Source organism: Phaseolus vulgaris, chromosome 8, assembly GCF_051622355.1.
Source record: "Phaseolus vulgaris cultivar YP4 chromosome 8, ASM5162235v1, whole genome shotgun sequence".
Lineage (NCBI taxonomy): Eukaryota > Viridiplantae > Streptophyta > Magnoliopsida > Fabales > Fabaceae > Phaseolus > Phaseolus vulgaris.
Window position 1 is genome coordinate 2,935,463 of NC_143505.1, and position 14,510 is coordinate 2,949,972.

The 14,510-nt window shown below is 32.8% G+C and overlaps 1 protein-coding gene across 3 annotated transcripts; it reads left to right on the plus strand.

The window, feature by feature from the left end:
- The first annotated feature begins 958 nt into the window (after positions 1-958).
- Positions 959-12,426, plus strand: LOC137824205 (uncharacterized). 3 transcript variants are annotated; one of them, XM_068629727.2, is made up of 16 exons: positions 959-1,231; positions 1,463-1,522; positions 1,636-1,755; positions 1,837-1,897; positions 2,712-4,218; positions 4,330-4,361; positions 5,027-5,159; positions 6,120-6,217; positions 7,088-7,132; positions 8,034-8,139; positions 8,534-8,660; positions 9,706-9,821; positions 10,590-10,666; positions 10,973-11,107; positions 11,644-11,712; positions 11,922-12,426. In XM_068629727.2, the coding sequence occupies exons 3-16, from the start codon at positions 1,643-1,645 to the stop codon at positions 12,192-12,194; spliced, it is 2,892 nt and encodes a 963-aa protein (XP_068485828.1). In that variant the 5' UTR covers positions 959-1,231; positions 1,463-1,522; positions 1,636-1,642; the 3' UTR covers positions 12,195-12,426. The 3 variants fall into 3 exon arrangements, 1 of the variants encoding a protein (XP_068485828.1); XR_016514738.1 differs by having other exon boundaries at positions 1,047-1,231; positions 5,034-5,159; XR_016514739.1 differs by lacking the exon at positions 959-1,231 and having other exon boundaries at positions 1,251-1,522; positions 5,034-5,159.
- The last annotated feature ends 2,084 nt before the right edge of the window (positions 12,427-14,510 follow it).

The window sequence follows — 14,510 nt, forward strand, 5'->3', positions numbered from 1 at the left end:
TGGAAACTGAATGCAAAACCTTTCGATCTTGGAATTGGGATTGACAACGCGAAGTGTGTTTGTGGAGATGATATTAAGGCAAATGTAACTTGCAGGCACAATTCTTCAAACTTTTGAAGTGGAGAATGCATATATTGCTTCAAATGGGACCTGTTCAAGAATAATGCTGTTTGGGTTTGTGTTCATAATAACACTCGACACAACACCCTTCTAAAGTCACGAGGGTATATATTAAAAGATTGCTTCTTTTACCTAAAAAAATTACTTTTCTTATTTTTAAAATAGGTATTTATTTTCCTGAAAACAGTGGAATCCATGTATACACTGAATGCTTGAATGTTCTGATTGTCTTGTCTCAGAAAACTAGTTTGAATTTGTAGTTAACTTTTGAAGCCTCGTCTTAACTGTTACGCATGCTTATCGTTCAATATTGGCTTTTGAATTTCTCTGTAAAAGCAGTTATAGTCTAATAAAGTTTCTGTCTTTATGGGTAAGCCCTTGTCGTAATCCGTGAGTAGATCTATGAACAGATGCTTCTTGAGTTTGCATAAATATCTTTTTGCATTGGTTGTAATTAAAACTTGGTTTCAGATAAAATATAACTGTTTTAACGTATTTTGGAGGAAAAAAATTACAAATTACCAAGTAACTTAGATATCTCCATATAAAAAATAAGTGAGTAATTTTGTAACTGAAATTCTTTCGTTGAAAAAACCATACTATTAATTTTTCAAGCATTAAAAATAGGATAACTAGTCCCTTAAATATATAAAAATGTTTTAAGTTAGTTTCTGAATATGAATAAAATATAAACTTAGGAATATTAATAGCTATTTGATTTTAGGAACTACTCATATTTTTATAATTTTAAATATTATATAGGAAAAACCATAATACCTAATTAAAGTATTAATTGATGATTTATTTGATAACAAGGGTAGATAACACCAACAACATTGAGTTTCTCTGACAGTGTTTGTCATGAAAATTTTGTTTGAAGAAGTAAAATGATCTGAAGTGATATATCGGTTTAGAAAAAGGAAAGTAGATAATGACAACTTCTACAAATAAGGGCTTTTTTTAAGGCTTTTACTTCTTTCTAAACTTTACAATTAAAGGTTGACTCTGTGAGGTTGTGAGACAACGTGATTCTGAACTTCATTCACTTTCGATATTAAACTTTGTGGCCGTGAAAAGCTCTCGTTGTCCACGCCATTTCTACACTACCCAGGTCCCATCTCTTCCATCTAGTCACATTCCCAACTCGGCATTCATCTCCTCCTACAAATAAATAATTCACTCTTTTCAAGTCACACTAAAAAATTGAAAAAAAAACCAAATTTAGCATTTTTAATATCACTCTTTCCTAACTTCCTGCTCGATTCAGCTGTAATCTTTACTCTCACCGACTAATATCACGTGGGTTATTTTTCTTTTTCCTTTTTGTGTTTTTTGTTTTCAGATAGTTGTTGGTGATGGCTCTAGATGTGAGGTTAAGGAGATAAGAAGAAAAGGAATAGTGGTATGTTGTGTTGTGCTGTTATAGTTAATTTACTGATATGGGTACTTCTGCTGTTCAACTTCAATGATGATAGAAAGTTCAGTGTTAGAATTGATTGTATAACTATTATGCAGAAATAAAATGGGAGCTGCTATGTTGCCTGATGCAGCATTTGGATTATTTCCACGCTGTTCACTTGTTCCCAGGCACCCTTTGATCTGTAGAATAACTTCTGCTAGATTAATTAGAAAGAGGTGGGCTTATATAACTAAATTGTGTTTGCGATGTTTTTCAGTTACTTTCCACTTTATGTTACTGTTAATTTCTTTTTGCAGAAATTATTTCTTTGCTGACCAGAGGATCTCCAAATCAGCACACATTGTTTTTTCACACTCGGTAAGAAGTTGTGCACATAGCTTAGGATGGGTGTACCTGCTTCTATGAAAAAGTTTAGTTTGTGTTTATCAAGGAAGAAGATTAACTAACAAGGTTACAGTACTGTATAAAGATAGGAACTTTAGTAAAGTTTTAGCCTTTTTTTGAGTTGGCTAAATAAAGCCACTGACATTTTTCGCAAAGGTTGGGTTTTGCTTTTCAGCTGTTTACTTGCAAGTTTTAGCAAACCCTTTGAACTTTGAAGTATTAGTTGGTTGAAATAACAGAATTAAATATTTACCATGAAGTAGTGTTACCTTACCTAAGCCAATGCTGATATGTTATAAACATAGCCAATATTTTGAATAGGAATTCACCTTATCATCTTTCCTTGTTGCTTATGAACTTATCATTTGGCCTTTTCTTTTCTCTTCAACATACCTTTTTGCAACTTTTCTTTTGACACTTCAAACCATTTTTCTTGAATCTACAACTTGAACAGCTTTACCCAGTTGATATATTGTCTGGTAAATTACATATAATATAACGTACAAGTTATTCGGCTCAATGGGATGAGGTTTGCACCCACTTATATACTATGAAAGACTCTAATCTCTAGTCGATGTGGGATCTCCAACATCTATACCACTTACTCATGGTTAAAGTATTATTTTTATTGCATGTGATTTTTCTGTTACACTTACGCATTTGAATTATTATACCTAGCGTCAAATAGGAAGAGTTGGTGGTGGAGTGGAGATGGGTAACAGAATAAGGTATTTTAAACTGTTTTGATAGTGGTGGAGTGACTTATATTTATTTATTTCTACCACAGAATGATTCAGATGACACATTAACAGACGTAGTTGTCGATGAAGACGATCTTTCAGGAAGAAGTGATGTTATAGGAATAGAAGATGAAATAGTGATAGCCAAAAAAGCTCTTTCAGAGGCGCAACACAGAGAAGAGGTTTTTGAGAAAGAGAGAGATCAATTACTTGAAGAACTTGCTCGTTCTGAGGCTAAAAATCAGGAATACATCAATACCATTTTACATGACAAGGAAGTAGCTATAGCAGAACTTGAGGCTGCGAAATCTCTTTTCCAGAAAAAGCTGGAGGACTCAGTGGAAGAGAAGTTCAGCTTGGAATCTAAGCTGGTCCTTGCAAAGCAAGATGCTGTTGATCTTGCTGTGCAGGTTGAAAAATTAGCAGAGGTTGCTTTCCAGCAGGCAACTTCTCATATACTAGAAGATGCTCAACTCAGAATTTCGTCTGCTGAAACCACAGCTGCTGAAGCAGCTCATCTGATTGAAAAGCAAATTAAGGATGCAACTGAGGGAACAATATCATCCATTGTGGAAAAATCAAGTCATGCTATAGAGAGGGCTTTGGTTGTGGCAGAGGAAGCAGGTGAACTTGCAAAGAGGTCCGTGGAGACATTTATAGATGGTACATCTGCATTTACTGAAGTTGCTGATGTCCAGGCAGAAAATATCAAGTTACAGGGAATAATTAGTGATATAGAATCTCAGTTGATGGTTGCAAGAAATGAGGCTGATAAACTGAATTTAGAGTTAGAGAACACCAGAGAGCAGTTACTGGCATTCGAACAAAGAGCTAATGATGCAGAGAAAGCTTTGCTTGACTTTCAGGAGTCAAGCAGTAAAAACAGACTCAAGCAGGAGGAGGAGATGAAGTCAATGTTGGACAAAGTGAAGAAAGATGTGGCAGAAAGAGCGAAGGCTATTTCCAAGGCTTTTAAGGCTGACTTGAAGAACATCAAGGCTACTGTTGAAGCTGCCAAAGAAGTGGTTCATAGTAAAGATTATGCCTACCTAAGAAGATGTGAAGCACTGCAGAGATCGTTAAAGGCATCAGAAGATACTTTGAAGACATGGAGACAGAGAGCTGAAATGGCTGAATCATTGCTATTGAAGGGAAGGCTACAAGATGAAGGGGATGAAGATTCTATCTATGTTGTTAATGGGGGACGGATAGATCTTTTGACGGATGTTGATTCTCAAAAATGGAAACTACTGAGTGATGGTCCTCGTAGAGAGATACCTCAGTGGATGGCAAGAAGGATTAACGCTGTCTCTCCCAAATTTCCACCAAAAAAAGTGGATGTTGCTGAAGCATTCACATCAAAATTCAGGTCCTTGGAGTTGCCTACAGCAGATGAAGTATGGTCCATTGCTCGAGAAAAGCCAAAGGACGGGGATGCTCTAGTTGAACATGTTTATGAAAGAGAAACAATTGAGAAGAAGCGGAAGGCATTGGAGCGTGCTCTTCAACGGAAGACTGTACAATGGCAAAGAGCTCCTGAACAAACAACATTAGGTGGTTTTAGTACATTTCTTGAAATTAAATATATAAATTGCTTCCGAAAAGATTTATTTTGTTTATGTGGTCCACTTATAGCATTTAAATTTTAACATAATTTCAATGCAGAGCCAGGAACAGGAACAGGACGTGAGATTGTGGTTAGTGAATTTGCTTACTTAATAATTTCACAGTTTTTTTGCTTAAAGGTGTATTAACCACAAATGCATTTTGATCCAATAACATGTGGTGATTATAATTATAAAATGTGTTTTACCCCCTTGTAGTATATAAAGAGTTTGCTGAGTTGTGTGTTTAGGTACGCATATAATGCATTGTTTATATTCTATTTTTTTTTTCAGCTCATTGTTTATATTCTAATAATGATATAATTAAAGATACAATGAGTGAAATTCTAGCTGTACAATCATTTCATATTTCCCTATTTACATAGAACCAATCATATCTTTAACAGCATGTAATTCTTGTGGTTATTCCATTTTAAGTGGTCTTTCATCTAACTTACTTTTACATGGTACTTTATCTTGTGTAAATTGAAGAAGTGTAGTATTATGCAGTACTACATGTTGAAACACTAAAGCATTTAGTGATTGTGTACTACGTGCTGATGCTCATTGATTTGACCAAATTGCCTTTCATTTTGTTTCATCGCATGCATTGTTTTATTTGTATGTTTCTATCTGCTATTTTTCATCAGCTATTGTTATTTTATGTATTCTTTATGTGCATTTTCTGTTGTATGTATTTACCTATTAAAAGGGGAAGAAGTAAAAGAATTATTTTTGATGAATTTTCTTTTAACAAGTTTCAAGGTTTTAACTGGGAGAGCTGGAGAAGGCGCTGGTATCTGGAATTAGCAGCTAAAACAGCTGATTTATCTCATTGTGGCGTGACAGCAGTGTGGCTGCCACCACCAACACAATCTGTTGCTCCTCAAGGTGTTGCTTGCTTTCTTATGTATTATTTCACCAATATTGATATTTAGAATAGGAAAATTCATATTTCAGTTTATCTTTAAGATTAGTCTATCTTCTTTAATAAAGAAACTAAAAAATAAATGATGATATGATAGTCTCTGCTAAATCTATTATTGGGCCACTTGCATTTTCATGCTCCAGGTCCAGGTCCATAGTCCAGGTAGTGAGATGGTGTGTTGGAACTTAGAAGCCAACTTATTTGTGGTTACCTCTAGGCTTCATTGTCTTGAAAAATGTACATACGAAGGGATTGACCAGAAAAGACTAAGTGCAGCATCATAGTTGGAGCCACCAAAGTGTTGGCTCTTAGCAGATTGACATCTCAAATCAAGTACAAAATAAGACTTAAGTAGTGCTCGGCTTCGAACATAGGCTATGGGTAATCTCATTTTGCAAGTTGGTTTTGTTGGGATCAGTTTGACCCTATGTCCAAATTCCAAGACTCTAAGACTTGAAGGGGCATCCTGTGATCATAGTAGAAGACCATATTTCATTTTTTTCCCTTTTTTATTGGGTTGTATATCTATTTATAGAAGACCAAACAATCTGCATAATATGATTGCATGATCATAAGCATTCAGATTGTGTATTTATTTTATGTCCTGATTCCGATTAATTCATGCTAAGGCTGATGGTGTTCCAGTCATCTGCTGTTACTTTACCTTTAAGTTTGTTTACTTATATCGAGAATAAGACTAGATTTTCTTCCACATTGAATGGTTGTTTTCAACTGAACCAAGTACAACATTTTAACTTAATTGGTATAAAAAATGTTACAACCTTTTCACAAACAAACAAGTAAGGTCTTTCCCGAAAAAATCCGTATTATTTATTTTTAGTGTTATTCTTATCCATATAATGCAATAATATGATAAATCTGTGACAGATGATGCACTCATAAACTGTAGAAACTATATGCAGGTTATATGCCTTCTGATCTTTACAACTTGAATTCTTCCTATGGTTCGGTGGAAGAGCTTAAATACTGTATAGAGGAAATGCATTCTCAAGATTTGCTGGTAAGTTGTGGTGCTAATTTTGAACCATTTTGAATACCTAACATGTATCTAGGCAACTAATCTCTTCAGATATTTATGGGGTTTAGGTGTCCAAAAGTGACTACTTCAAGTCCCCCCTTTAAATTTGAATTAAAATTTACATTTCTTTTGGGGGTTAAATTATTCTGTTTAAATCACAAAAAAGGAAACTAATTGGTTATTGGAATTAATTAATTTTTTTAATTATTAAGTGCATGCTTGGATTAAAGTTGACAAACTTAATTTTGTAGTATTCATATTGCAAAATAAACTTGGTCTTGCTTTTATAAAACTGAGTTTTCATGTAAAATACAAGTGGTTGGACATACTTTTGAGGGTAACCAAGCATGTCAAAAAATTGATTTTGTTCTCCAAACTGAGTTCTCATGTAAAATTAAGTGTTTGGACATACTTTTGAGGGTATCCAAACATGTAAAAAAATTGATTTTGTTCTCCAAACTGACTATAGAGCCATTCTTAACATGAATCCAAACATGCCCTAACTGGTAGTGAGAATGTTAAGTCATTTTATTTAAGATCACAGTTAAATTTTTGGGATAAACTGTATGGGCGTGATAGTAAATCATGGTTGTTTTAAATGGCATACCCTTTTTTTAGGACACTTAAAGGAAACAATTAAGTACCTTTTTATGACAACAAGAGAAATGCAAACATCAATCAGTTATTGCTGAATGCTGTAAGGAAATATTTTGATGATTTTTTTGAGTTTCATTTCAACTTGTGAGGGTTTCACTGTTGCTCAAATGAATTTATATAGTTAAAGTTTTTCTATTGTAGTAATACTTATATTTCATATTTATAATTTTTTAAAGATTTTTCCTTTGTAAATAGGCCTTGGGAGACGTTGTACTTAACCATCGATGTGCACAGCAACAGGTAAATTATTGTTTAGCCTGAGTTGTTTTTATATTTGCTGAGAAAGGTTATCAAGCATTATTTGGGCCACTGATTAAAAGTTTGAAATTAGATATTGGGGTTGTTTAAACTGTTTTAAGAGCACAGTGTCAAGTCTTAAGCATACCTTTATTTTGTTAATTTTGTAATAAAGGTCCTGGTATACTAAAGTAATATTTAGTTATGGTATGAGATAGCTGTGAGATAGCTTTGTCTTCATTCCAAACTGCATGATGAGTGAGATTGAGCCATGAAAGGGTTTCATAATTCCTTTCTTTTATAGCATGGGATTTCAGGTCAGTACTTATTTTGTCATTTTTTGTGATACCATAAGCCCCAGAATATACTGTGATCAACTGATCTGCCCTTGCTTCCTCCATTTTTCGTGGAGAAATTATTTCAGCACAAGTGGGTGTCCATGCTAAGTTCAAGTCACTCCTATGTGAGGCGTGTTAGAAATGTAAAACTATTCTAGTATTCTACCTAATAGCTCAAGCTTTTAGAAAAGTTGGCTTTTGACTATGTGGAATAAGATGCTACTCGATAGTCATCCTATCCATCTAACCCAACTCTATGCATTGACTAAAAATTTCATTCACAATTTCAGTGCTCCAATGTTAACACCTAAGGCAAGAAAATTCTCTGAAAGCACTAGTCTTTGAATTCACTTTGTTCTAAAATGTGCCGAAATTTGTTAATTGTGGATTGTCTTAGTCTGGAGATGCTAGGTTGCCTATGATTGTTTTGATCTTGGACTCGGTATTATTTAAATTTTATATCCAGCACTAGCATATGAAACATGGGGTAATCTTTTCAAAGGCACAGTTCATAATTCAGGCATCAGGTGGCTGTTATATAAATCAACAATTTTTATTTGTTTCAGAGTCCAAATGGTGTTTGGAACATTTTTGGTGGCAAGCTTGCATGGGGACCTGAAGCAATTGTATGTGATGATCCAAATTTTGAGGGGCGTGGAAATCCTTCAAGCGGTATATCTATACATCCTATGCAGATGATGCATTAGTTCAATTTTGTCTTTTGGATATGTAATTTTCAAGAGACTTTTGGAGTTGTTTCTTGTCATTCTAAATAAAACAAAGGTTGACCAAATTTGTGCGAGGAAAAATAGAAGAATCTCATGAAACCATTATTTTGTAATTAATCTGAGTATGTCCCACTTTCAAATCAAGGTTCCTAAAATGAGTACACTGTACTTGTGTCTTATTGAGATGAAAGTCTAAAATATGGCACATTTTCCTCACTAAGACTGCACAACACTTTACCAAACACTTCCACAATATAAGTCAACACAATGCTTTACCAGTTAGTACATTGATGATTAGGAGGTTTTATTTATCTAGACATTTTTAATGCTATTTGTAGGTGATATCTTCCATGCTGCACCCAATATTGATCATTCTCAGGATTTTGTAAGGAAAGATATCAAGGGGTGGTTGAACTGGCTTCGCAATGATATAGGTTTTGATGGATGGCGTCTTGACTTTGTTAGGTATCTTTTTGTCTGCTGAAGCATACTGAGGGTTTATGACAATTTCTTTACTAATTAAGTCTGTATGTTTTACTGAAAAAAATTGTGTTATCCACATTATTGATCTTTATTTATAATCAAGGACAAGGATTAAACAATGTACGTAAGGATACATGGAAATTAAATTAAAAGGGATCCCTAATTTCTAGCTTTACAAGTTTCTATATTTACAGTAATGTAATCATACATTAACAAAGTCCTACTAAATTGCTCTTTTATCAATTGACCAAAAAAATTGGAATAAATTCCTAAGTAAATGCAATCAATCAGTCACTTGGCATAACCTTCACCACTCTTGTGATGTATGACAAGTCCATTTTAGTGTATGTTGCTTGATAAAGTCAGTTTGATTTGTTATATTGCAGTTGATAAGAATCAATTCCTTTGTAGTCACTACAGCAATGTATTGCGAGAGCAAAGAAATAAACCGAGTGGCCTAGAATTCAATCCTTGCCTCTCTTACTAAATTTTCTGTAAATAAAATAAAGTAGCCTCTGGTTTCAGTATATAGGGTCAATCACATTTCAAGCCCAATGGATGATCTATCATGTAAAGTTGGTTTTGATCCTTGCTTAATAGCTTAAGCTTTGAGGTGAAGTGTTTCTTTGACAAAAACTGGCCATTGGAAAATGCTAAAATAGAGCTTGTAATAGTTGTTAAACAGCATTCTTTTCATAGTATAAAAGAATCAGAAGTATTTAAGAACATTGTTATAATTTTAGTTTGCTTACTGAAAATAGTGTAGTCAAAGAATAAAAATTGTCAATAGGAAATTCTTACCTTCATATCTCATATCAATGGTCTTACAAGCGATAAGAAGATACTTATTGAAGTATGCTCAAAGGAGCCTAACATCTGAAATGTTTTAGTAGTCTATCTTTACTATATACTTATACATTTTTAGCTTTTATCACATGGAACTTGAGAAGATAATCTGGTTCTTTTTTGTTTCTTAACTGACTTATTCTCATGTAAAATTTGATAACCCCTCATTTGCTGTCTGCAGAGGCTTCTCTGGCACATACGTAAAAGAATATATTGAAGCATCAAATCCTGTATTTGCCATTGGAGAATACTGGGACAGCTTGGGCTATGAACACGGAAGTTTGTGTTACAACCAAGGTTATAGTGCAATGGTTGCAGACTCATGTTATATTAGATCTAATTAAAGGGACAAAACAGGTTTAAATAAAAAAAGAACCTTTGTTTTTAGCTTAGCTGGAAAATATATGACATCCTTTACTAATTCATTTTTCAAACATTATGTTGGAGATGTGTAATGATTTTGGAAATGTTTGCAATGATTTTAATTTTACATGGAGAAAATGAATAGAAAATGTAGTGGTGCAGGTATCAGGGGAGTCTTAAATATTATTAGCAGTCCTGTAGGTCATCAGAGCATGATCTTTGTTCCAAGAACATGGCAGGTTGTAAACGGAAGTTATGCGAATTGAAACCAATAAATTTTAGTTTTACTACTGGCAACCTTATTTGGCCTTCTATGAGTAAATATATGTTATATCATAGGATGTGACACAATTTGAGCACTCATTTGCAAGAAGAATCAACTTGTAGTCTTTGTACCTTTTAGGAAACTACACTACATATGACAGTTTGTGGAAGCGATAACATGGATTTACAACTATTTATTTGTTATCAACTTACTTCCCAGCTATGAAGACACAATATTTTTTATGTTACTAATATTGCTCGTTGAATATGGTGTTTAACTTGAAGATATTCTGTAGTACCACCATTTGTGTTCATACCAAATATGTGATATTCTATGCTTGTTTATTATCTGTTGGTTGCAATATATGAAACATTTCCAATATAATCAATTTTTATACTATTGTCTTACAAGCTATTCATGGTGCTTATAATGATTAGATCCTCATCGGCAACGGATAATCAATTGGATCAATGCAACTGGTGGTACTTCATCTGCATTTGATATAACGACAAAGGTACCCTATCCACAACAGTTAATGAGGTTTCTTGGTGACCTCATGTCCTTTTAAGTTTTGTTGTCTAAATGAGCAAGACTTCTTTTTCACAAGGAGTTTTCAAACTTTGATATTACAATTATTAGCAGCATGACTGTGATTTGACTGCTGTAGTATTTTTTCGTTTAGAAATTGTCTTAGCCAAGTTTTGATTGTTTTTGTCACCGGAGGAGGCAGGTGAATAATAAAAGCAAAAAATTTTAGGCTATAACTTTGTATTATCTTGCTGCAAAATTGTTATTCTTTCTGTATGTAACCCTTTCTCAGGGGATACTTCATTCTGCTCTGCATAATGAATATTGGAGACTGATTGATCCTCAAGGGAAACCAACAGGAGTGATGGGATGGTGGCCTTCTCGTGCTGTTACATTCTTAGAGAACCATGATACTGGCTCCACACAGGTTTCAACTCTCTCTTTCCTTCTGATGAAACATTTTTTTTTATCAGCAATAAGGATTGAATAACACGAATCACTTAAGAGGTGGTTCAACCCTTATACATACCTATATAATAGGACCCAATTTTTCTGGTCTTCCAAACCATCAAAAAGAGAGAGTAAAAAATAATCTACCACTATAAATCCCGTACAATCTCAAAACAAACCCATTACAATCTCATTGCAACCATAACAAGGGGCAAAATAGAACAACAGACCTTAGCTACCAACCCAATAGCCCACAAAAACGAACAACCATCAAAATAGAGATACCTATCACCCTAAACTGGATCATGCCAATTAAATAAATTTCAAACACGATAAAAGAACAAGAAATGTACAAAACAGTTAGAAAAAAATTTGTTGTTAGTGATTATTGAATTACAAAGGTTTTCTCTTTCTGTATTGTTGCATTTATATTACCACCTTTTAAGCTCATGTTACCACCTAACCATGCTAGATAATGAGAAAAATGGATTTAATATTTCTTTTTACTTTCAGGGTCACTGGCCATTTCCACGGGATAAACTCATGCAAGGATATGCATATATTTTGACTCATCCCGGAACTGTAAGTCCTTAAGAAAACAGCATCCAATACTTTCATTACACATACCTGTCATTGTTGAAGATAGTTCAATAGTATTTTCTTGAAAAAAATGAATGGTATATGTGATCACTTAAATTTAGTTTCTTGTTCTCAAGGACCAAGGAAGGAATTCAGGTAATGTGTTTGCTTGCACAAATATTTGAGTCCCCGTATTGTGTTTTTTTTTGCAGCCTGCAATATTTTATGACCATTTCTATGATTTTGGCATACATGATATGATAACTGAGTTGATTGAGGCTCGGAGGCGAGCCGGGATCCATTGCCGGAGCTCTATAAAGATATTCCATGCAAACAATGAAGGTTATGTTTCTCAGGTTGGTGATGCATTAGTATTGAAGCTAGGGCAGTTTGATTGGAATCCCTCCAAGGAGAACCAGTTGGAAGGGAGTTGGCAGAAGTTTGTTGACAAAGGACCAGACTACCAAGTGTGGTTGAGACAATAGATTAATGCCAATCTGTTTGTTTAAATTTGTCTTTTCTGTAATGGAAATGAAAAATAGATTCAATAAAGAACATATGAATGGAATAAAAAGAACAATCTTTTGTTTGTAATATATAGTCTCCAAACAGGTAAGGTATTTGTTATCTACTTCATACTTCATATCAGCTTGAGTCAAATGCCTTCATATAAGAACAATACTTTTTTATCTGCATATTAAGTTGCATTTGTTTACATATAGCCGTGTGTATTTATTCAACCAAGTGTTCTTACATTGCATCCTTGCAATTTTGTGAGTCCATGCATACTGAGTGTAGTTACAATTTTGTAGGCATAAATACTTGCAAAGACACAATGTGAAGCATGGTTTACTCTAACTATAGGAAATATAAGTATTTTTGATAACTTTTTTACAAAACTTTTCTCAATAGAAAAGCCTTAAAAAACTCTCAAATACACTTAGTTATGTATCTGATATACTCACAACATGATGTGCCATATACATAAGTTTGTGGGTTGGATATGGTAAACCCAAGTTATTTGAACTTAGTCATGGGTCGGTCCTCAACAATATTGGAGTGTTTCTTCTTGCACCCTATATTTTATGACCCCTATATTTTATGAAATATCCAAATTACCTTTGACAGTTTTGAGTGGTTCCAAAATATGAAGTGTTTAGTAAGCTAGAATAGGAGAAGACAAAAACAAGAGAAATTGGTGGGAGATTTGAATTCAAACCTAGGCGTCAAAGCTAGTCACATAACAAGTGTGATGACAATGTGAACAATGTATCTAACCTAGGTGTGCACGGTCTCATGTGCCCGACCTAGGGTTTAAGATGTGTCAAAATTGAGTCCAATTAAACATTAGGTAGGTTTAGAAATCCTAACCCTAACCATAGTCTAGTTGAAGAGAAATACAAGCCTAAAATCTATATTACTTGACCTAATTTTGTAGGTCAAATTATTTTACAAGATAAATGAAATACTAGTCTATAATTTTAATACTAGTCCCTGTTGAATTTCATTTTTCTTTGAGTCTTTTGCTCCTTGTTCTAGTTGTGCAATGTATATGAGGATTGTTGTGCACATCAAAGATGGATATTTGCGGGCATATATTTACTGCATCTTGTGAGATGCACGATTTTTGCTAACAAAGAGTGTCAAATAAGCTGATGTTTGTATTTGGGGTTATTAAGTAATCTTAAGTTGTAAAATGGATATGTTTGGGGAGCAATTACAGTAGCCCAATTATATGAGCAATTTGTAGGTTATATCACATCGTTAGAGTGAATATTTTATCTTTGACATATTTACAAATGTTATCTCATGCAATTATACATGTTATGATACATTGATCTAAAATTGATATTGAATAAACGTGAATATATGAATACTTTCTTGACATAATCAAAATTATATTAATGACTTCTTATACTTATAAACATGTGGTTGGTTGATTATTTTTGTTTGAAAAATCATATGCAAACTAAATCGTTTGTAACCGAATCAAATTTTATTTATAATAGTCAACATATTAATTTTGTGCAATATTTTATTTCAAAAAAAACTTTAATTTTTTGTTTTCATTGTAAATTCATTTTCTAAACCATCATATAATTAGATGATGTAAAATACGTAAAAATATGTTTTTTTAAAAAATAAAGTGGTAACAAATTTAAAATGAAATAATAAATGTGTAAAACTTAAAAGATAGAAGAATAAAATGTATGGAAAATAAGAAATTAAAAAATAAAAAATAAAAGATAGAATAAAAATACTTATCCTCCTCTTATTTAAGGGGCTCAAAATCATTTAATTTATTTTGCTAATAAATAAAATTTAATATATATAGTATTATTACCTTTTTTAATATTTACTCTCTAACAGTATGATCTCTAATGTGAATTAGTTAATTATATATAATTATTAAAGATGATAAATTATAAGTTTATATAAATTAAAATAATATTATGGTATATGTATCTCTCATAAACTATATTATATAAAAAGCTGTTAAAGTTAAGAAGACAATTTTATTTATTTATCTTTTTAATAACACATATCTATATAATTAAATAAATTATAATTATTGTTATCCTTAAATTCTAAAATTTAAACCTAAATTAAAAAATATTGTAATTATCTGAAATGAGAGACTATAAATGGTTCCCACCCTTGTTAAAACATGAATATTGAAAAGGAACTAAAATATTAGTAAAATTATTTATTTTTAAGAGAGGTGATCATTATAATCTAAATTTTGTATAAAAAAAATATTTTTGAATATTTATATAAGTTATTTAGTTTTTCAAGAAATT

Coding starts and splice junctions, on each gene's coding strand:
- LOC137824205 (XM_068629727.2), top strand. CDS start 1,643: ATGGGAGCTGCTATGTTGCCTGATGCAGCATTTGGATTATTTCCACGC. Junction 1,756..1,836: donor GCTAGATTAATTAGAAAGAG/GTGGGCTTATAT, acceptor TTCTTTTTGCAG/AAATTATTTCTTTGCTGACC. Junction 10,667..10,972: donor CATTTGATATAACGACAAAG/GTACCCTATCCA, acceptor ACCCTTTCTCAG/GGGATACTTCATTCTGCTCT.